The sequence below is a fragment of the Olea europaea genome, chromosome 10 (assembly GCF_002742605.1).
Source record: "Olea europaea var. sylvestris chromosome 10, O_europaea_v1, whole genome shotgun sequence".
Taxonomy (NCBI): domain Eukaryota; kingdom Viridiplantae; phylum Streptophyta; class Magnoliopsida; order Lamiales; family Oleaceae; genus Olea; species Olea europaea.
In genome coordinates this window covers 2,308,189-2,331,718 of record NC_036246.1, presented here as the reverse complement: position 1 = coordinate 2,331,718, position 23,530 = coordinate 2,308,189, and the positions used below count along the sequence as shown (strand labels likewise).

Below are 23,530 nucleotides of genomic sequence, written 5' to 3'. Positions count from 1 at the left end.
AAATTTTATCTTCCAATTGATGATTGATACCATCAATTCTTATGCCCCTCATTCGGCATATCTTTTGAGTATTTGCGCTTTAGTCCTCCAACTTTCAATTGTCTTCATTTCAGTCCCTCTTCAATATTTTCTTCTTCCAGTTGTTTTGCTTTGTCATTGAGCTCATACTTGGCATGTCTTCCCTCTCTTTTTGCATTTAGCTCAACTTTTCAATATTTGCGCCTTTGGTCCTCGAACTATCAAATTGTTGCGTTTTGGTCCTTCTTCGGCTCTTTTTTCCTGAATTCCACAATTTCCATTGAATTACCTACAATGCATAAATTTAACTGGATTAAGTCACAATTCAACCATTTTATCCATGTTTAAGTCATGTTTATGATCCAAATAAGTGTGTAAAAACACACTTATCACATAAGTATTGTTAGGGTTGGGCAAAACTTAACCCAACCCGATCAACCCAAACCAACTCGATTGGTTTGGGTTGGTTTTTTAAGTTCAATTGATTTGGGTTTCGGGTTATGGTTTAAAACCCAACCCAACCCGATGATTAAGAAAATTAATATCTAAATAAACACAATATTAAAAATATGAGAATAACTTATAATTTATGAATGTCCATTTTCTTTTCATAGATTGATTCACGCGAACACTATGTACAAATGAAATATTATTTGACAATAAAGTAAAAATTAATAACATGACGATGAAATGAATGAATCCCAAAAAGATGTTAAAAAATAAAAAATACTTTATAAATTTTAAACTCATGTGTATATTATTTTTGAAAAATAATTTCTTATATAGGTATTTAAAAAAACTTATATTTTCAAGTAATTTCAAATTTTAAAAATTTATCCAAATCCGACAAAAAAATAGTTGGATCTAACTTTAATTAGGCCGAAGCCCAACCCAATCAAGTTTGGGTTGGGTTTAAACTATTGATTTTAGATGAAAGTGGAAATTACAGGTAACCATACATTAAAAATCCAATTATCTAAAATCAAGCCCAACCTTTACTTATTCATAAATCAGATTTTTTTTAAAAAAAATATTTTTTTTCAATTAGATAAATCATGCATAATTGTATCTTGTGATTTTAGAGACTTAAAAATGGAAAACTGACATGCATTCCCATACGTCCAGTCTAATTCTACACCACGTCCATATTTTTGTCATCGATTCTCGCGAATTTTCAGTACCCAACTCCAATATTCGGCGAAAATCTTCGGCGCAGTGGTCACAACCGTCAATGTTCTATATACTTCCATTAAAGTAACACCCTTCGATTTTCCATCCATCTTTGTGTAAGCGGCTTCCAATAGATACAAAAAAATGACCCTTTCAAGCAGTGCAAATCGAGCGAAGAAATCGGAAGGCGAGCCTTCGGGCAGTGCAGGTAAACGGAAGGCTGAACAAATACGCGAAAATTCCCCTTCCAAATGGCATAAACCATCACGATCAGTCCCATCAAAGAATACGAAGAAGGTTTGTTTTTAAATTCAGCGAAAGTTTTCTTTAGTTAGAGCATGCATCTGGACTTTGAAATGGATGGGTAAGAATTATGTTAGATGAATTTTTTGTTTGGTGACAGACCATGCTATCTATTTTTCTGGACATTGTTATTCTATTCAAAATGTATAATAATTTAAAAGGATAGTATTGTTGTGTGATTATGAGGGTTGAGTTAGGAAGCCTATAAGGGGATTTGTGACCTATTAGTCATTATTGTGGCCTGTGTGTTCATCGGCGACCAAGTATTTTTTTATTTGTGACCAATGCTCAGGCATTGATATACATTTTGAGGGGAATTTTTGCTGTTGTTAGTGTAAATCTCCTTTTCAAGTTCATATTCATGTTGTGACCTTTATAACAATGTGTGACCAATTACTTATTCTGTGTTGTGACCAATGCGCAAGCTTGGAGATCTATCATACCAGAGAATAGTTGGTTTCTCGGTAAAATCACGATTACACCCAAGAAGGGTGTGCTGTCTAATTTCAAAGCCAACCTTAATGAAGACCAACAGCGTATACTGCAGAACACATGTGTTGCACACTTCATGGAATGCGATGAAATTGCTGTACAGTCGCAGTTGATACATTATTTCCTGTTGAGGCAGGTTCGCCAGCATAATGAGAATGAAATGTGGTTCAATATAGTTAGGAGGCTTGTAAGATTCTCTGTATTGGAGTTTTGTTTGGTGACTGGTCTTAGATACTTTGGTGATGTGGATATGAATCAGTTGGAGAAGACTCCCTCGCGTTTGAAAAGGAGATACTTTAGTAACTTGAAGGTGGTGGCACATGCAGATGTAAAGGAAAGATTTCTTTCTGCTGGTGACATTCCAAATGAGGATGTTTCAAGACTTGGTGCGTTGTATTTCATTACTTTGTTTTAGTAGAGGATTTTAATCTGATGGACTCGTTCCCATGGGGTAAGTCACTCTTTGAGACACTAATTAGTTCATTGAGGGAGGGTTTGAGCAAGAGAACGACCCATTATAGACTACGAGATCTTCTAATAGCATTTTAAGTATGGATTTACGAGACAATCCCTACCCTCGATGGATATGTAGCAACAAGGACCTCAAGATCGTATTCCCGAATAATGAATTGGACGGCAGATGATCACCCACCTGCTGCTAAGCTTGACGGACCTGATTGCTTCTGTAATCCCAAAGTAATTATCTTAACACCATTTACTATACGTCAATGTATCTCAAATGTGCTTATCCTTAAGTCACAAGTCGTAACACAGAACTTAAATAGTTGTGTATCTAAGTCAGATATTATACATATCAAGTCACAACATATGTTCATTGACTCACAATTAATAATATACAGGTCACAGAACATACTCATGACATGCATCACACGGTTATGACCGTACATATACCCAGTTACTGTTACAGCTCATTGCTTGGGTTTATTATTTTGTATATCGATGTAGTGTGCTGACATTACAATGTCTTTGTGCTTGGAATGGCAGATAGAAATACGTGACCTGGACCCTTCAGACATGAAAATGGCAATGCCGTACATGTATGAAGTACAATATATCAAGCCTGTCCAACTGGAACGTGCACGTGGGGAGGGGAGAAGAGAAAGGGAGGTATGGTGGACAAATCAGTTCATTCCATCAGGACAACTGGGAAGCCGAGTTACTCGAGTAAAAAAACATCTACGCCACTGCTTATGATTACGGATGGTAGACTTGGTCACTCTGATGTGCCTCTTGACGATCGTGATGACGATTTTGTTGACACCCTACCCAGATGGTAGGGAAAAACGTTCAATGCCAATTTGCCTAGTAGGGAGGATCAGCCGGCGCCAAACGATATAAGTTGTTAAATAATGTCAGCTGTGGGTCACGGGTCACATTTTCTAGCTAACGGTTTTTCTGTCAATTCATTACGGGTCACAGGTTATTCCACCTTTTGCTGTGTTCATGAGTCGTCGTGTGCACACATCACATGTATTAGAAACATGTCATAGAACGGGTCACATGTCACAGGTTATGACACATTCAGTTATTATTCTTGGTGCAACATCGTAGTTCGTTTCTATGTCATAGTTTATAGGTCATTGATCTGTTAGTTCATTATGGGTCGCAGGCATCTGGACTATAGATGTTTTCACCATTTTATTGCCACTGATAATGGGTAGTCATGTGGTGTAGGTGGTTGATGAAATGCGAAAATAGTTTTTCAAACAATTAACTGAACTCCAAACTGAGAATCGTCGGATGAGTGTGGTAATCGATGCGATGAAGTCAGAGATATTGTCGCTCAAGCATGATCAGCAAAACAAATTGAACAATATTATCCACATGCAAGGTGAAATCCATACAGATTTGATTGACATCAGATCGAACTTACAGTTTATGACCGAATCTATGACCGCCTTGATTTCTAGTTCCATGGAAAAAATCTTGACCAAATTCAGAGATAAATCTGGGTTAAACATTGTCAGAGATTATGAACCTTTGGATAAGGTAATCAACATACCATGTGATCTCATAAAATGATATATGTTCATTTGTCTATGAACTTTGACTATGATTATACATTTTATGTTACAGGTTGGAGATGCTGAAATAACAGTTGATTCTAAAGGCAAGGGTAAGATGGAAACCGACGTTGACGTTGAATTTCCATATAGCCTACAACCTCCATCCTTCAATCTGGGTATTTGTTTCACGCAACCAACACCCATAGAACCAAGGAAATCAAAAAAGGTGGAAACGTATGTTGCGTTTGTCGTATATGATGTTCTGAAGGACACGAAATTTGCTGAGAAGGTGGTAAGCCCAGATAATTCTGTCAGCTATGTAAACTACTGTGCGTTGCATGTTTCAGCAAGTCATAGTCCATATTAAATTAACATGCAGGAGTCTCCTATTTCTGCGCAAAGTTCTGGATTGCCTGTTAAGAGGGCTCCTAAGCCGGCTAAAGCACTTCAATCTACGTATGTTCATGAAGGGAAGCAAAACAAGCATTCTAATAATGTCGTAATCTTCCAACACTACAATCAGTCTGTGGACCATGCCGATATTGCTGACTTTCAGAGTTGGTTCCAGAGAGGATATAAGCCACATAACAAGTATGCTTTATTTTTTGCATATCATTATAATTAGTTCGTGTATGAATATTCAATCAAGTTTTCTTTGCAGGAAAAAGTTTAATGACCGAGATGATTGTATTCGTCCACCTTTTCTTGTTGGTCAGTTCCTCATCGGAAATAAAACATGGTGGTATGGACTTGTGTCTAGGGATGTGTCAATGAGTAGTTCGGTATGTATCCTTTTGTAAGTCTCAATTCATATGCGTAGGTCATAGATTCCATGGTCATGGTCATAGCCAAGTAACTATATGTCACTGCCTGCGTCCTTCTTACATTCCAGCATTTATAAAGTTAATAATGCGATACACGTGTTTCATATGTCCCAATGCAGGTCACATTTTTGTATACATAACATGTCACATGTAATGGTCACAGGCCATTTGAGGTTGGTCGCAGATAAAGGAGAAAAGGTCACAGTTTATTTACAGAGTGCACTCCAGCATATTTTCTGGTCACATTTCACCCTGCACAATTTAGAAGATGGTGGTACGAAGTTGTGTCTAGGTATGGGTCACTGAGTTGTTCGGTGTGCATCTATTTGTAAGTCTCAATTCATATGAGTATGTCATACATTCCATGGTCATGGTCACAGCCAATTTATAAAGTTCGCAATGCCATATGCATGGTTTGTATGTCCCAATGCAGGTCACATTTTGGTATGCATAACAGGTCACATGTAATGATTACAGACCATTTGCGGTTGGTCACAGATAATGGTGAATAGGTCACAGTCATTTACAGAGTGCACTCAAGCATATTTTCTGGTCACAGTTCACCCTGCACAATTTATAAGTCAATTCAATCTCACAGTTTTCCATTTTTTTAGCATATGGATGTGTGCTTCTACTACATACGTAAGTTACCAAGTAATGGCAAAAACATTAAAGTCATCGCCAGCACGACCGACACGTTGTTTCAAGCTAAGCTGAAAAACATGTACCACAAGTTCAAGTAAGATCCAGAGGTAATTGTCACGGATGAGAGACTCATTGACGACATCACAGGTGCACGAATTCCATTGAGCAAACCTTGGGCAGAAGTGGACCTTGTGTTCATGCCCATTCTGCCTACAAACAAAACACATTAGATACTTGCAGTGCTTGATATCAAAAAGCAGACCTTACTTGTATTAAATTCGGCAAGGGAAACATACAATGACATCAAGATCCTTATTGGAATTGATCCTTTCGTTAAAATGATCCCTCACCTCATGGACCGTATTGGAATTTGGAGAAAGAATTCAGATCCATCTGCTGACGATTCCAAGGACTTGAAGGTGGTGCTTAATTCCTCCGTCCTGCAACAGAATAATGGGTAATTTTTGTCACCGAGAATTTAAACATACTGAAATAATATGATTCTACACATAATGGACTGGAATTTTTTTCACTTTGCAGGCATAACTGTGGCATATATGTGATTAAATATGCCGAGTACATGCTTCTTGACGATTTAGGATCGATGCCGATGAAATTCGATGCGGTTGGAGCACGTCTGGATGTTGCATCATTGTTATTCAAGCACCGTGAAATCAGTACAGAGAGGAAGACGTTGCTGCCAACCGGTGGAGATAGTATAGTTATTGAGTGATATTAGAGGTGTAGTTTGAAAATACAGTAGAATGGAATGTGAAGTGTGGTTATGGATAATTTTTTTGTTTGCTTTGAACAAGGGTGTTGTGTTATGGGGATACTCTTTTGTATTTGATTTAAGCAACAGTATTTAAGTAATAGTTTGAGTTTTGGATTCATGTGTCTTAAAATTATGTTTTGAATGTATTATTCAGCTTGAGATATTGCGTCACATAAAAAGTCACCTAACATGTCACAATCAGTATAATATTCTTTGTGCACAACCATAGTTCGCTGCAAAGGTCACAGCAACTGTAAACAGGTCACAGAAGAAGTCAACGACCAGGTCACAGTTTGATGTATATTGTTCATATCACAGACAACTGGAAACAGGTCACAGCAGAGATCACATGTTCAAATCCTTATGCACAGTCCTTGCCAACAGGTCACAGTACGGGTCACATGTCACATAAAAGGTCACCTAACATGTCACAATAAGTATAATATTCTTCGTGCACAACCATAGTTCGCTGCAAAGGTCACAGGCAACTGGAAACAGGTCATAGCAAAGATCACATCTTCCAATTCTTTATGCACAATCTTTTGCCAACGGGTCCCAGTACGGGTCACATGTCAAATAAAAAGTCACCGAAAATGTCGCAATAAGTATAATATTCTTCGTGCACAACCATAGTTCGTAGCAAATGTCACAGGTCAATGTTCTAGGTTTACATAACATCTAACAGACCATTTTTTACCTGTGACACCCTAAACTCGTTTATTATGAAATGACTGTAACAACCGCCCAGTGAAAGTTCGCACTGTAATGGTCACAACACACGTCACAGGTTCTTTTAGGGTATACCCAATCCCCACCTGTCATGTTTGCTTGTATTTAAAAACATGTTCATGTGGAAAGAACATTACAAGTACAATAGTAAAATATACTTATTATAAGGTTTGAACTTGGAAATGTTGTTATTAAATAAATATTTTTGTCCTCTAACAAATTGTGTCCGATATTACATTCAAACAATGAATGAAAAAGTAAACCAACTGTCTTAACGGAACCAAACTGTTGCAAGTTCCGTGATATGTATCATCAGTTGACTTCCTTATTTTTTTCTTTGTTTTTTCGATTAAATCTGACTTAATGGAACCAAACTGCTACAAGGTCTGCGATTGTGACCACTTTCACCGCAACGACCGTATTTGACAGTTATGTTATCTTCAACTGCATATCTAAACCTCTTCTTAGTAGACCTTCCGCAACTTCGCTTTTGATTAGGTGGTAAAACGACTATGTTCTCAAAGTCTTTGGGCACTATCCATTCATTTGGATTTCCTAAAGGGAAAATTGTTTCGTTGTAAGTATTCTTGTATGCTTCTCTCGTGTAATAATATGAACAAAATTCATATGGATCCATCTTCACACTTGCAATCACAGCCAGAGCGTGTGGACACGGTAGTTGATCAACTTGAAGCATCTTATACGTGCATGTATGTCCTTCTATATCAACAACAAAAGTTAATTTTGCACAGCTGGCTGAGAACATTGCCTGATTAATACGCGCAACCTACAACCAAAAAATAATATAACAAATGTCAATAAGAAGTTGGCCACAACGAACAACTTACAGGTCACAGATAACATTTCAGGCACAAATGTTGACATTATCCTCAAGTTTCTCATATCCGTGCTCATTTCCCTCATTTGCTTCTCATACTTGCTTGACAAGGTTGTGAAAGTGGCTTGCGCGGATTCCTGATATCTACAAAATCACGACTGTATGGTTTGTCGTAATGACTCCAAAAAAGCTACAATGGGATAGTTCTTGGCAGATTTTGTGACCGCATTAACCGACTCTACTATATTCGATGTCATTGTAGAATATCGATTCGTTGGCATGTGGAATCGTGACCATTTAGCGGGCCCAACACCGTCCTACAAACATAAACATGATTATCTGTTAATGATATATTTCACAATACTGGAATAAATGTATGCACAATAATATAACTTGGTGGTAATATGTAATATATTACCAGGTAACTCTTTATCTTTCCATTAATCGTGTCGAGTTGTTGTATGTTGTAGTCGTATTCTGACAACGTGTAGGCACGAACAGCTGAATTAAATGTTTGTGTTATATTTTTACCCAATTTTCCATAACGTGACTTTAGATTTTGAAGGAGATGATACGAACAAATTCCATAACATGTTCCTGGATACACCTTCTCAATAGCATTTTTGATGCTATTATGGCGATCCGATACGAAGCACAACCCTTCTATGTAGTCGTATGCCTTCCTCAAATTTTCGAAGAACCATGTCCACGAGGCATCATTCTCACTATCTCCAATCCCGAAAGCAAGTATGTATATGCTATTATTTGCATCCTGTGTACACGCCGTAAATAACGTCCCACCATAGTGTCCACTTAAGTACGTGTCATCAACCACAACAACTGGCCTACAATGTCCCCAACCTTGAATTGATGAGCCTAGCGCCATGAAGCAATATTTGAACCTACTGTGACCATCAAGCTCCAGATCTGTGACCGTTCCAAGATTTGTATGTTGCAACATGGCAAAGAATCTTGGTATATTATTAAAAGAATCTGCTGGATCACCCCTAATCAGTTTCAAAGTTTCCTCCCGAGACCTCCACGCTTTCACATAATTCAACGATACTCCATACGTATGCACCACGTCATTACGTATATCATTTGGGGTATACAGAGTGCGTGACGATGTGTACTTGCATTTTATGCAGTGCGACACAATTGCTTTTGTTGCTTGCCTATGAGAACCAAGTATAATGTTAGAAGCACATCTGTGACGTTCTACAATATGCCTAATTTTAAACAAATCCGTTCTAGCCACCCTAGATGCTCTACAGATCCGATCACACTCGTCATATGAACACTTGACAAGATAGTCTTTCTTATCTGAACGAACAACCACATATTCAAACATGTTTTGGATCGCATAAAGGGACAAGCTCAGCTTCATGATCTCTTTGTTACGAAAAACCCTTCCCATCTCTACGTCCCTAGCGCTGGTGACCGATACAACCGTGACCTCATACTCATAGTTGTCAGACAATGGTTCTATTATCGTCCCGCATATATCTGATGACATATCCATCAATGAAAATTTTGGTCCACTGGGTTCCACACCAAATGGTAACATTCCATTGTTCTGTTGGCTATCTTCTTCCGTGACCTCAATGATGATTGGATATTTGGATGGGTCACGTTCCATATCTTTCAACGCCATGTATGACAACACATTATTGTCATTCTTGATCACAATTGGAGGTAGTTCACTATTCAAAACATACTTCATTGTGACTGCCACTTCAGTGAGATCCAATCTAATCTCAGCTATAACTGTATCAACCAGTTGCATGTACCCACAATTACTATCGATTAAGACCAATGAAGGCTCTGAACCATTCAATAGGCAAACATGTATGTATCCCATTTCTGAAACATCAACTAGAATAATGTCAATTACAAAACAAGGTGTAGGTCACAACTAATGAATAACACAGATTATGACACGGAGTCACATTTTGCGTGTAACAGCAAATTCGTCGCAGTTTCATTGCAAATTGGAACAGGTCATGGCATCATGTCACATATGTGTCAAAGTTTCAAATGGAGCACAATACGGTTATTACAGCAAATATGTAAAAGTTTCAAACGCAAATGGAGATTAGGTCAGAGCATCAAGTCACAGATATTGAAAAGGAGTCGCAATATGTAGACGAGAGGAAATGCGTCACCAATTATAATGCAATTAAGATCACAATCATAATTCACATATAACAGGGATTCCGTCGCAGTGGTTATCAGGTAACAAGCGGATTGTGAGATTAATTGATTTTCAATGACGTACCCGATGAAAATCGAAACCCTTGAATACGACAACGGCTGCTGAATTGGATGCTGTATGGACGAATCCGTTGACTAATTTGCTGTTAAACGATCGTCTTTCCCCAACTGTGACCTGGATTATGCGATCGACGTCAATCAAAGGAATTCCGTCAACAAAAAAAAAACAAATTCAGTTTTTTTGTCGTCGGCTTGGAGATGAAACATTTTATTTTAGGGATGTGAAATCTATTATGATACATACTGGTGTTGATGGAGATATGTGTGTTGATGGAGATACGTTCCTAGTTTTTAGGAAACTGATTTGGAAAAAGATTTTGACATACAGTTGTTTATGAAATCAGATTTCAAAAAATGTAAACATGTTACCTCATTTTTGAATTGGGCCAAATTTACTCTCGGTAATATGAATTTTTCCCTAGATGAAACCGACCATATTGAATTGTGCTTGGGTTTGGGTTGAGATAAAAACGACCCAACCCAACCCATGCCCATCCCCAAGTATTTTCACATAATTACATTTGACTTTCTATCTGTTTTTCTTTCTTTCTTTTTCTTTTTTTTATTATTATTAAAGTTGGGCGTACTTTCTATCTTTTTTTTTTTAATTATTTATAAAGTTAGGCGTACTTGGTCATTCTAGGTCAGAAGTTTGCTTCCTGTCAAAAAGTTGAGCGATTCGACACTATAGATGATTACCAATCGTAAATGTCTACATACTTACCATCTCCTAATGCATTTTTGCAATTTACTCGGGACCTTTAGATATCGAAAGTTGTAACAGTTGTATCTATTTTGTTCATTATGTGAGAAAATCATCTCAGTTCTCTCTTCGAATTGTTTCCATAATAGTTTCAAGTTGGACTGTAAATCTTTTTAATTGATACCAACATTTTTCAATGTTTTAACTTTGCATCTTCAGTGCATATTTATTTCTTGATCTTTACTTCCTTTATTAGATTCAGGCTATAATCTATTTAATTTTCTAGGCTACATGTTAAATACATTTTTGTCTCGTTCTAACACGAGGTATTTTCAGATTTGCTACTCAGTATTACTGCAGGAAGTAGATATTCCATCCTTCCAAATCTTAGATTTGTATATGTTGATGCTGACATTCACAAAGACTTATATACTGATTATTAAGCATTCTTCTAACGAGATTTACTCAACAAAAGAGAAACCAAATAAAATTTTGAGGTTCTATACTACTTTTATTGTGCCAATGCTGGGTGTTCATTCTCGACTTTGTAGCTCAGAGGCTACTGAAGGTGATGCTGCCTTTAAGCTTGGAACTGTGAAAAATACTGCAACAAGCATTACTAAGAGTGATGGAAGTCCAAATGCTGATGCTACTATCTTGAACTTGAAGAAGCCAAAAGCTAACTGCAATGGAGATTCAAACACATCACCTGAACGAGTCAGTTATTGTAAGATGGGCTTCACAAATATGGATACTCTGGTTGAAGAAGATGGATCAACTGTGGCATCTGGTGGACGCTTTCCAAACTCTGATACAACTGTTATCATAGAGCAAGATACAAATCATGGTATGTGTATAGTCAAACACTTGGTTCTATGAGGGGTTAAACCCCAACCTTAAGGGCCCTCACCGCCCCGCCCCTAAAGCTTTGTGAGAGATAAATCGCGGAATGTGCCCCAATAAACCAGGGAACAAAAGCTGCTTGTACACTGTGCCTACAAGGAATCCAATTCCATGTCTCAGGAATCGAACCCCCACACTGCGACTGTCAGCAAGGCGTGAGATAACCTCACTCCTGTCCTTTGCACCACTGGGCTTTGTCCCGGGGGGCCAAACACTTGGTTCTATGTTATTACTGATATGTGAGGATTGTCTGATATTTTGATGTTATCTTAGTGACTTATAGCAGCATTCTTTATCATATCTTCCTTTTTCATTTGTATTGATTTCTATATGTTTTGGATTTGCTATCGTGGAATATTCATTTTCAACTACAAAGGCGTGCTTCAAATTCTTCTGGAGCTAATAATGATCTCGGTGATCCAATGATGCATTTAAGATCAGGATCAAAGCTATCGATTCATTATAATGAGATCACATGTCGAGAAGATATAACCCAACTACGTCAACAGATGGACTTAATGATGAAACAAATGGCCACCATCAAGAATCAACAACTAGAGGTGTTGGAATCCTTAGGTGGCTCACTTGGCAATGAGTTTTCAGGTGGGGATTCCGACATGAATTTAAATATTCTCACTCCTTCCAATTCGAACAATGAGATGAGTTTGATGGTGATGATAGTTATGATGATCCGCCTATTTTAATATGGAGAATGTAACAGAAGTGCCAATAAAAAGGAGAAATAATATGTGAGAATTTATTCTTAGAAGTTTTCTACAAACGTTATTTGATATAAGATTGTTTGGCCCTAAGGAAGACAAGAATTCAAGAAGATGAACCACAAAGACCAGAGAAAATAATATGTTGACAATATAGACATTGGCGATTGAAGGATCATTGAAGGAGAATGAAGCAATCCACCTAATCAATGATATATTGGTTCTTCCGCTCTTTTATTGCATTACATTATTAGGACTTTTGAACTAGAGTTGGACTAATTATAGTGGTTATTGTGCTTCTTGTAACTTAGGGTGTTTCAGTTGAATCAAATAAAATGTTTACTTATCAAATTTTTCATGGCTACTTGTAAGTCCGTGGACGTACAACTAGGAAAGTCATCTCAAAGCTTTCATCTTAAAATTTAGGCTCAAAGATATGATGCATGTTAGGTCGTACAATTTATACTTGGATTCTTCTAAATTAAAAGGCATAAAACAGCTTTTCAATGTGCATAGCTACATTTGCGTGATCAAAAGAAATCAAGTATAAATTGTACAATTTCAAATGCATCTTATCTTCGAGCTAGAATTTTATGATGAAAGCATGGGTTGACATTCACACACTTACAGTGGTCATGAACAATAGTAAGTAAACATTTTCTTTAATTCAATCGAAACAGCTTGAATCATGATAATCACTATAATCAGTCTTCCTCCAGTTTTAAAATCCTATTAGTATAATGCAATAGAATATTGGAAGAATCAATTATAGCTTCTTTTTCGATCTTTGCCTTATTAAATTATTGTTTGGTGGTTGTATTTATATTCTATAGAAGACATTGTAATACACATAATGATATTGAATAAAAAATAAAGTTTGGAGTTATGCATATGTTTAGACCTTGATTTCTATAAATTAATATAACAAATAATTTTGTTATTGTTAAACGACATACAAATGCGAAGAAAACTTCACAAACTAAGATAGCACCTCAATTTATTGAACAAAGAGAACTCCACAAACTAAGCATTATTCAAGTCGACTTTGTAGAATGGGAAATGGGATGAGAATATCATTCCATTTACAATTTATTAGAATATTAATTGCTCAAATAACAGATAATGAACTCAATTAGTTGATTGAGTGCCATGAGTTCTTTGGAGGCTAACTAATGTATAGTATGCTCCATTTGGTCCTTTAGCTAATAAGGAAGAGTGAGTACCTTGTTCTACCACTTTCCCTTTGCTCAAAATAGCAATCATATCACAATTTTGTATGGTACTTAGCCTGTGTGCCACAACTACACTAGTCCTTCCCACCATCACTCGCTCAAGTGCATCTTGCACCACTTTCTCTGATTGCGAGTCTAACGCACTAGTGGCCTCGTCTAGTAACAAAATCGTGGGATTTTTCAAAATGGCGCGTGCTATTGCAATTCGCTGCTTCTGCCCCCCGGATAGCTGCAGCCCTCTATCACCGCACCATGTATCGTATCCATCCTTCAACCCTGCGATAAAATCATGGGCATTTGCTGCCTTCGCCGCCACGGTGATCTCAGCTACGTCCATGTGCTCTGATGTTCCATATGCGATATTTTGGTGTATGGTACCGGCAAATAATGTGGGCTCTTGGCTTACGAGTGCAATATGCTTCCTCAGTGACCTTAGGTTATATGACTTTATATCTAGGCCATCAATTTTTACTACTCCTTTAAGTGGATCATAAAATCTTTCAACCAAACCTATTATAGTCGATTTTCCGGAGCCACTTTCTCCTACCAATGCTGTTGATTTTCCAACTTCCATTATAATTGAAAAGCCTTTGAAGATCATCACTCTAGGCCTTGCGGGATAGGCAAAATCAACATCTTGCAACTCAACATGGCCAGTTAATTTATTAGGCTTGTGGCCTTCTGGATCATCTGGCTCAATTAAGGAACATCGATCCAACACTGCAAAAACTGATCCAACTGAATCGGAACCTTTGGCTAGATCATTTGTCATAGTCCCAGCATCAGCTATGACACGACCTGTGCTCACCAAGATCATGAATGTTTGGAACAGTGCTTTTGATCCCATGAAGCCTTCTGCTACCAGTTTACCACCATACCAGAAATCCAAAGCCCAAGTTAATGTCATGAGGCCTTGAGAGGCCCCAAGCCCTATACCTGCAAACCATGATTGTCGAATATTTTCCCTTTGTGGCCCTTCTTGAGCTTTTTCGAGCATCTGTAGAATTCTTGATTGGGAGGAAAAGGATGTGACAGTACGAATATTGGAAACAGCTTCAGCTGCAAGTTTGCTACTTTCATCTTGGGCTTTGATGGCCTTTTTGGACATGCTTTTGAGCAGGACACGCTTGCAATAGTAGCAGATTATGATAATAGGCTGTGCCGCTATCATTACCAATGCGAGCTTCCAGGCTATAATCAATCCCATGGTGCAAGCAATGATCACTGCTGCGAAAGTTTGGAGAAGAAGTGCCATCCTATCGCCTACCAACGATCGGACCTATATAAATGTGAAACACCGTTTTGTTATTAGATTCGATATAAGTTATATTTCACTGGAAGAACTAATATTTCTTTGATGACACAAATTTGTTACTTCATTATAGAAGAGTAGTTAGTGAACTTACCACATTGGCATCTTTGGCTAGTCTAGAGCAAATTGCACCAGTGGCATTCTCATCCTGATCAAACCAACCAATTTCAAAAGTGAGTATCTTTGAAAACATTTTCTCCCTGATTCTTTTTGTCAAGTACTCCCCCATGGCTCCAAAATTATAATGCTGACAAATGTTGATCAACAGTGAGAAAATTGCCAACCCAAGAAAACTTAAAGAATATATAGCTGTCTTTCTCTTAATTATGCTATGGTCTGGTTGGAAATACACAGCTATAAGTGATCCCATGGCAAATGCATACACTGGCTGAATTGCTCCAAATAACATTGCACTTATACACCCTAATAACGCTTGCCTCCATTCGGGCAAATTCATAGCCAATAGTCTTCTAAATGAAGGAACGGGAAAAACTTGATCACTGGAAATTGTTGCAATCTTCGATCCTTGGCTTGGTGATGCTGGATTAGTTAAACTGGACTGACTAACATTTGATAGTCTTTTACTAACAGTGTTCTGAATATCCTCATTTACACTGGCTGCTGATGCAGCAAGACTATTAGCATTTGCAAATTCTTTATTTTTCTCAGTTTGTTGTAGACGGACAAGTGAACTATATATGCTATTTTCATCCTCGATAAGCTCATCATGTGAGCCAATCTCCATGACCTGACCCTTTTGGACAACAGAAATGATGTCAGCATTTTGGATGGTGGAAAGACGGTGTGCTATGATGATGGTGGTACGTCCTGCCACTGCCTTGTCAAGTGCTTCCTGAACAACTCGCTCTGATTCGGAGTCTAAAGCACTGGTTGCCTCATCGAGTAGGAGAATTCTTGGTGCCTTGATTAAAGCTCTTGCTATTGCAACTCTTTGCTTCTGTCCACCAGACAGTTGCACTCCTCTCTCGCCGACCTGCATGCATTTTAAAAGTTACCAAAAGCCTGACAAAGCTTTTGATAAAAATTTTAACAGATTCTGATAAAAACTAATAAAATCTATTGTAAAAAAGTTGATAAAAGTTGTGTGTCCGATGAAATATGTTACTATTATTAGTAATGAGCTCTGTTAATGCAATAAGAAAGGTAGTGCACAAAGAAGGCGAGGAACAAGAGGACGGCAAGGCAAACCTGGGTATCATAACCTTGAGGCAGTTGACTAATGAAATTATGAGCATTAGAAGCTTTGGCGGTCTCAATAATCTCTTCATATGATGCATCCTCTTTGCCAAAAAGTATGTTTTCTTTAATTGTGGTAGCAAACAAGGCTGGCTCCTGACTTACCAGTCCCATTTGTGATCTTAGCCATTTCAGTTGAAACTTATCAATGGCGATCCCATCAAGAAGAACTTCGCCACTAAGCGGGTCATAAAATCTCTGCAATAGAGCCATCACCGTTGACTTTCCAGACCCACTTCCTCCAACCAATGCCATTGTCTTTCCTGCTGGGATTCTCAAATTGAAATCCTTAAAAATAATGCTTTCAGGCCTTGATGGATATGCGAATTCTATGTGTTTAAATTCAACTTCTCCCACAACATTTTGTAATACTCGGCCTTCATTGTTCTCTGAATCAATTTTTGGCACTCTTGTTGTAACTTCCATTATACGTTCGCCTGCTGCAATTGCTTCGGAGAAGTATCTAAGGTTAGACAAACCAGTACCCAGTGCTCTGTTTCACAGGAAACAAAAACCATGAGTAGTAAATTCATAGACTTGATATGCTTAATTATATACAAATGGAAGAAAATCCTTACAATCCTCCAATGGCAATAGTAGCACCAACTGCAAAGACAGTGCCTCCTTTAGCGCCGTGATACATTACCAACGTACTGCCATAGTAAGAAATGAAAGACCAAATTGCAAAGACGATGCTGTTACTACCAATGGCCAAACCTTTGGCTAAACCTTGCCTTAATCCCAATTTAACGGTCCCTTGAAGAGCAGCAGAGTACTCGGCATTAGTCCTACTCTCCCCTACAAATGAGTAAACTGTTCGAATGGAAGAAATAGCCTGCTCCACAATTGTATCTGTCTTGCTATACTCATCCCTAATCTTTTGAGCAATGCCCATAAGAGATTTTCCGTAGATCAAACCTGGTATCACAAGTAATAATGCAAATGGAAGTCCCACGACTGCTAGCCTCCAGACCATCAAGAAAGCCATTATATAAGCCCCCACAAAAGTCCATAAGTTCATCAGAAAAACTGGAACCTGTTGTGAATTCAAAAGGGTCAACAATCGAATCACACAAATTTAGCATCGATTGAAATTTGAAACAAACAGAAGCATGAAGCCAACCTTTTCACTAATGACATCTTGAATTACAAGACTATCGCTGGAAACGCTTGCTATGACATCTGCCGTAGAGGTTACATGCAAATCAAAGTAGCCAACATCTTGCCTAAGCACCGCTTTCAAATAACTTGTTCTTAGACGTGAAGCCTGTCTCTCGGCTGTTCTTGTCCAACAATAACCCTCTGGAGTGGGGGAAAAAGGAAGTCTTGATTTAATTTTTGAACCCTTCTTTTAATTGGCTCTAGTTTCATGTAAGGGTAAAAGGAGACCTACCAAGGAAACAAGCAACACATTGCCCACAAGCCAGATAACACAGACCCAGTGAATTCTGTCACTCAAAAAAATCCAAATCCAGGTGACAATATTAGCATGACATGCACTATACCAATACGAAACTTGGACAATTAGATGACATGGCTCAATAAGGAAACAAGCGCGTAGTATAAACAACAAGATTAGAATGAGCCTAGATTTATTACAAGGTTAATTATCAAGCTTTCTATACGGACAAAAAAATGAAGTTGAGGAACTAAATGGTGAGGATGTATTTTCTATAGGTGCTAAAGACGAGGGACAAACTTTGCAAATTTTTCAAAAGAAAAGAGCCCGCCTTGAATTTATTTATAGTCCGGTTGGTTCCCAAAAGCACTAGAAAGATAACTCAAAGCCGCCCCTGAGTATGGCATGCACTATACCAATATGCAAACTTCAACAATTAAATGACTCAATAAGGGAAAAACTAAGATATTGCAAAGTATAATAATAAGGTTATTCTGAGCATATTTTCTGAGGATTAGTGGTTGAGTCAGAATTTTGGTTATGGAGCAAAGAGTTGTCAATACAGTTTGGTACAGTTTTCAACTTCGTAAAGGTTCAGGGTGTGAAAAAAAGTAGAAGATCTTAGGGATTCAAAAGTCCGACCACAAAGGTTGAGAATGTAAAAAATTTAGGAACTAAATGTCAGAGATTCAAAAGTGTAATTACAAAGGTTGAGGATGTATTTGTTATATATTCTAAAGGTTAAGGACCAATTCTTCAAATTTTCTACAGGAAAAATAAAATATTATAACTGTAACACAACTCGGATTGGAACTCACGTATAGAAGGCAACCTATTGCAACTTTCATGTTGAAAAACTAAACTTTCACATAGAAAATTATATATGTATTTTGTATAATATTAAAAAATTGTCCATAATTCCAGAAATTTTTTAAAAATGTGTTACCCCTCCAGCTCCTGCTGATAGTAGAAGATGACTAATTCGGAATAAGAAAATGAAAATTCAAAAAATATATATAATAATGCACACTGTGAAGCAAGCTTTCTGAAAAGAGTGTTTCGCTACTTAGTAAACCAACCCGATTCGAATATTCAAATTATCAATACATTTTCAACACCAGAGCAATAGAATTATTCTAATTTACCGAAACAACTACAGTAAAACTGCAGAGAAGAAGAGAGGGAGAGAGACCTGATTGACGACTTCCGTGAAATAGTTAACGATTGAGGCATTCTCCGCACCAAAATTGTTCATCAGCTTTGCGGTGATATACGTCATTAACGGAATCGAAATTCCATCACCAGCTGCTCCCAAGAATCCCATAATCATTAAGAAAATATCAAAACCATCTGCATGAATGAAAATTGACCTAATAGAACTATTCTTCTTCACTATCGTTTTTAATTTCATTTTCTTATTTTCTTACTGTGACTTAAATTCAAGTTCTTCGTTACCAACTTTTGGAAAGAAGAACGAGAAGAAGAAAGCTTCAAGGAGAATTTCCAGTATCTCTATCTTTTGCTATGGAGAGATACTTGCAGTTTTGAAATGAATTCGCAGTATGGGTATATATAGAGAAAAATTTTCACTACGAATACATTACACATGAAAGCACAATGAGTAAAGAATGGAACGAAAGTATTAAAGAACATAACTTTTACGGATAACCACCAATTTTTTATCGTCAAGAAAAAGATCACACTTTTACAAAGCTAAAGGTTTGTCTCATAGCCAAAATGTAATAAATTCATGCAGTTCACAGCCGCAATAGGTAAAGCACACAAATATGACTGAAATTATTCACTCAAATTTCTAGTTATTACAATAATGATTGCTTGATTAAATATATTAACTTTAAATCCTGGTCGGGGGGATTAATGAAATTCACTTGTACTTATTTATAATGATATTTAAATTGTAAAATATATAATAAATACAATAATCAGAGCTAGAGTTATGCTCCCATCCTTGCCCCAATCACTAAACGGGACAGGGCAAGTAATTTTGCTATCCTTATCCATGTGTTGCCTTATTATTAATTTTGGGTCAACATGCTGTTGATAATAATGTAGGGAAATCTGAATACGTTAATGAACTCCAAGACACGAAAAAACATTATCTTTTAAGAGATGTTTCTCCTCTATTCAATAAAGTCACAACTGGGGTATTATAGAAAATCTCTCTTAGGATACAATAAAGGCGTTTGATTCAAATTGTGACTATTTGATCAAACCAAGAAGACACTCGAAAATTACTGATTGATGCCAAGAGAAAGAAGGTCGAACCCCATTGCGCAGCGACAAACACTAATCCGGACAGCAAATCATTCTCAAAACAAAATATTAAACCCATGCAAAATGATGAAAAATATCTAACACATGCTACGTTTTTGCTAGCGTTGCATGTCGAGTATTGCTTGTGTTGTGCCTTCATCAATCCACGGCCAAACCAATTCTTATTCACACGATCACTTTTTTCCTTTGCCTCGTATCAATATTGCGGCCTTATTTGGGTAGATTAACGATTAGACAGTCTTAGAGAGAGTTTTACACGTTTGGTAAGATAAGTTCGATACCATCCGTAGTATTAAAAAAGAACAGTAGCTGCCCCCTAGGGTATAGTCCAGTGGTACAAAGGACAGGAGTGAGGTTATCTCACGCCTTGTTGGCAGCCGTCGTGTGGAGGTTCGATTCCTGAAATATAGAATTGGACTCTTTGAAAGTGCAGTGTACAGACAGCTCTTATTTCTTGGCCTGTTGAGACATATTCCGCAATTTACCTCCCTCACAAAGTTTTAGGGACGAAACGATGGGGGTCCTTAAAGTTGGGATTCAACCTTTTTAAAAAAGAATAATCGTACTATTTAGTTTTATCAATTATTGTGTACTGAATTGTACAATAGTATCAATTCATACCTAGGTCAACATTGTACAATGATGCAACCGGACAGCATGGTTCACTTTTCCCATAAGAGGTACGCTCTATTGCCATGCTCTTATTTGGAAATAGATTATATTCAATTTAAATTTAAATAGATAGAAATGAGTGATTAGTAAGAGAATAATATTTATATTTCTAGCGACATATATGAATAAAAAGTAAAATTTGATTGATTATAATTATAAATTAAGTTCTTGTTTGGTATAGATTCTTTAAAATTCATTTTCAACCATAATTTCTCCCAATAAAATGATTTTACACGTAGATTCATAAATTTTTTCTATTTTTTAACTATACATTCTTCAAATAAATAATTTTTGACAAAATTTATTTTAATAAAATCTACATCGAACATGTCGTGACAAACAAGAGCTATATCTGGAAACCAAGAAATCATGTGGCACTTAATTAATTTAGTGAAGTCACGGCTCTTGGTCCAAACTTGGACAGACAAATTACTTCTGTTGCCGTCAAGAAAAACCAGAACCAAGCAAACAAAAGAAAGAAGCACTATGTTCAGGTAAAAGCAGTAATTTCTATTCTGCACCATTCAGGTTTCAATCCAAAAAAGCCTTCCAACGAGTCTGATGTCACGGATTTGTCTCCATATGTAAAGTATTAGTTGGGGGCTCAGTCAATACCCTGAAACTTTAAATAAAGGTAATCAAACTTTTCCGATAATCGTCCAGCGTTAAATATGGACAAGTTGATGATCACGATTTAAAAAATTAAAAATAAAATTCTAGCTTTTGTTATGACTTTTGTGACTGGAGATTTAAAGTTAGTCACGAGTCGTGAGTCACGACTCAGTACCCTAGTTTTATAGTGATCATAATAGAAATGACTATTCTCCATTCAATCAAGATTGATTATAGTGTTATTTTGTTTAGATAATTTGATTATCAAGGTATACGTCATTAAGCATCCACACAAAGATCGTGACGACCCTAGAGGAATCAAAATTGACTATAAACTTCAAGTAGTTTAGATAATTTTGATCATCAAGTGCTCGTCCTCTGGAGTCGAGGCAAAGATTGAGAAGGTGCTTTTGCTATTCTCGTGCCACGTGAATAGCATGCCTAAACTCTGGAGGCTTTAGTTGATGTAGCTGAATTGAGATAAAACACCTTGATCGATAACTAGTTGGTTTTAAACTTGAAAGACCGATGGGAATATTTGGATAACTCCAAACTTTAATTTTTATTCGAGTTGGGTACAATTTTGCAATGTCTTGTATAAAAAATAAAGACACAAACCCGTAAGTTACTCAATAAGGAAACAATCATCAAAACATACTAAATAAAGCAAGCAACTAAGATTGACAGAAAGCAATAAAAACTAGGATCCAATAGTGCTTTATGTCAAACATGGGATATGCCTGTCTGTAATTAAGACCAATTCATAATATTTTGTTTACGGGATTTTTGTTCGAAAAAATAGCAAACAAAAAATATGAAAAGATGAAGAAAATATATATATATATCTATCTATTCACTCCCAAACCCCAAGTATCGTAGAAAGTATAGAATTCTATTTTATTCCAAATTTATCCCATCTTTTTCTTCTTATCCCGTAATGGAACCGACCATGCTGCAATCAAATTTGATCATGCCATTATGCCATCTTTTCCTCCACTAATGAAATAGACACATCAAAGGCATAGCACAAAGGAGTATTTAATAATTACAACTTTTTATTTTAAATTTGCTATTGAAGTTCTTTTACTTTTGACACTTTTGAGTCAACATCCCAACGCTGCCTTTGTTTGATTTTGTTTCTATGAATTGATCAATCCATTATCAAAGCATCTCTAGTGTATTCTATGATTTTTTTATGTATGAAGCACGAAAGTTGATTGACTTGGCGTCAGAGCCGGACCTGAGGAGAGGCCCAAGAGGCCTCTGCCTCAGGCCCAGCATATCAGGGGGCCCAAAAAAAACTTGGAGCCCTATTTTTTTTTTTTTTTTTTAATATTAAGAAACCCAACTTCAACATTTCAGACTTGCAGTATTACGTCTTCAGTCTTCTGCTGTACTGCAGTCACCAGTTCAGTTGCTTCTCCAGTCCTCCTTACGTGACTACGTCTGCATTCTGCAACTCAACTCAAGTACTCAAGACTCAACCACTTCTAAAAGACTAAAACCTACCGGCAACGACACAGTGAGGCAAGTGACACTGTGAGTATGTGACAGCATCCTCCGGCTCCGGCTCCTGTGGCGGTTTTTTATTATCGGACGGACTCGAGTCACTCGACATTAAGAAAGGTAAGAACTACCGTCTACGGTCTACGGAGTGCCAGTATTTTAGATCCCGGATCTTTATCTTCTTTTTCTAAATTTGAAAAACTTTTAGGTCAATTTTTTAAGAAAACAGTGGCTGAATTTTGTTTCGCTCCTTTGCAGTTTCAGTCGTTCAGATAGTGGCCAAAAATGTCTAACGGGGAGGCCGAAAACAATGGAGAAGGCGCAAGCAGCTTTTCTGTTGTGGGTAGAGTTGGAGACTGTTGAGTGTTGAGGCAGTTTCAGAGTTTCTTACTTCTTCTTCTTGGTACGTACGTTTTATATTCAACACTGCTGAAATTTAGTTTATCAGTCAGTAGTCACCAGTGCAAATGTGCTATGATGTGATCTGCTTTGCAATTTTAATTTAGCTATGAGGAGCATACTTGGCATTATTAAATTTTATTTGATTAATTGAGCTATTAAACAATGTCTCACTTAAATGGTAGTAAAGATGATTTATATAAGTGATGCATTTCTGAATTTGGATTTAGGTGCTTGCTGTAATCTGTATGTTAAATTATCTTTTTTCATTTACTGTGTTATATTGTTGGAAATTGGAATGTTGTATAAAGGAAAATAACTTGTTTATCAAATATTTGTTTCAAAGAACTTTAGGTCAAATAGTTTAATGTGATGAATTTGTACACTGTTTTACATGTCCTAAAGAGCATTAATTCACTCATTGAA

The 23,530-nt window shown here is 37.0% G+C and overlaps 3 protein-coding genes across 5 annotated transcripts; 1 reads left to right on the top strand and 2 right to left on the bottom strand.

Annotated features, from left to right (window-relative positions):
* Positions 1–2,312: 2,312 nt before the first annotated feature.
* LOC111400854 lies at positions 2,313–6,322 on the top strand. Of its 3 annotated transcripts, none has more exons than XR_002703869.1 (3): positions 2,313–4,601; positions 4,672–5,936; positions 6,020–6,322. XR_002703869.1 is itself a non-coding variant. In XM_023028295.1 (3 exons), exons 1-2 carry the CDS (start codon positions 3,745–3,747, stop codon positions 4,375–4,377), a joined length of 546 nt encoding a protein of 181 aa, XP_022884063.1. In that variant the 5' UTR covers positions 2,313–3,744; the 3' UTR covers positions 4,378–5,936; positions 6,020–6,322. The 3 variants fall into 3 exon arrangements, 2 of the variants coding, with proteins under 2 accessions (XP_022884063.1, XP_022884064.1); XM_023028295.1 differs by having other exon boundaries at positions 2,313–3,993; positions 4,081–5,936; XM_023028296.1 differs by lacking the exon at positions 6,020–6,322 and having other exon boundaries at positions 2,313–3,993; positions 4,081–4,601; positions 4,672–6,010.
* Positions 6,323–7,332: 1,010 nt separating this feature from the next.
* On the bottom strand, positions 7,333–9,682 carry LOC111400140. Its single transcript, XM_023027577.1, has 3 exons — positions 8,240–9,682; positions 8,016–8,138; positions 7,333–7,770 (listed from the first exon to the last, which is right to left on the bottom strand). Exons 1-3 carry the CDS (start codon positions 9,680–9,682, stop codon positions 7,333–7,335), a joined length of 2,004 nt encoding a protein of 667 aa, XP_022883345.1.
* A 3,709-nt stretch (positions 9,683–13,391) lies between these two features.
* LOC111400853 (ABC transporter B family member 15-like) lies at positions 13,392–19,144 on the bottom strand. The gene is made up of 7 exons (XM_023028294.1): positions 18,813–19,144; positions 17,615–17,669; positions 17,345–17,523; positions 16,800–17,257; positions 16,174–16,714; positions 15,059–15,958; positions 13,392–14,931 (listed from the first exon to the last, which is right to left on the bottom strand). Exons 1-7 carry the CDS (start codon positions 19,029–19,031, stop codon positions 13,549–13,551), a joined length of 3,735 nt encoding a protein of 1,244 aa, XP_022884062.1. The 5' UTR covers positions 19,032–19,144; the 3' UTR covers positions 13,392–13,548.
* Positions 19,145–23,530: the final 4,386 nt, after the last annotated feature.

Excerpts from the sequence above, each read along its gene's own strand:
- LOC111400140 (XM_023027577.1), bottom strand. The coding sequence starts at position 9,682 with ATGGGATACATACATGTTTGCCTATTGAATGGTTCAGAGCCTTCATTG. Across the intron at positions 8,139-8,239 it reads GAAAGATAAAGAGTTACCTG|GACGGTGTTGGGCCCGCTAA; the intron begins GTAATATATTAC and ends TTATGTTTGTAG. Across the intron at positions 7,771-8,015 it reads CTGCCAAGAACTATCCCATT|GTTGCGCGTATTAATCAGGC; the intron begins GTAGCTTTTTTG and ends TTTTGGTTGTAG.
- LOC111400853 (XM_023028294.1), bottom strand. The coding sequence starts at position 19,031 with ATGAAATTAAAAACGATAGTGAAGAAGAATAGTTCTATTAGGTCAATT. Across the intron at positions 17,258-17,344 it reads AAGATGTCATTAGTGAAAAG|GTTCCAGTTTTTCTGATGAA; the intron begins GTTGGCTTCATG and ends AATTCACAACAG. Across the intron at positions 16,715-16,799 it reads ACTATTGCCATTGGAGGATT|AGCACTGGGTACTGGTTTGT; the intron begins GTAAGGATTTTC and ends CCTGTGAAACAG.
- LOC111400854 (XM_023028295.1), top strand. The coding sequence starts at position 3,745 with ATGAGTGTGGTAATCGATGCGATGAAGTCAGAGATATTGTCGCTCAAG. Across the intron at positions 3,994-4,080 it reads ATTATGAACCTTTGGATAAG|GTTGGAGATGCTGAAATAAC; the intron begins GTAATCAACATA and ends TTTATGTTACAG.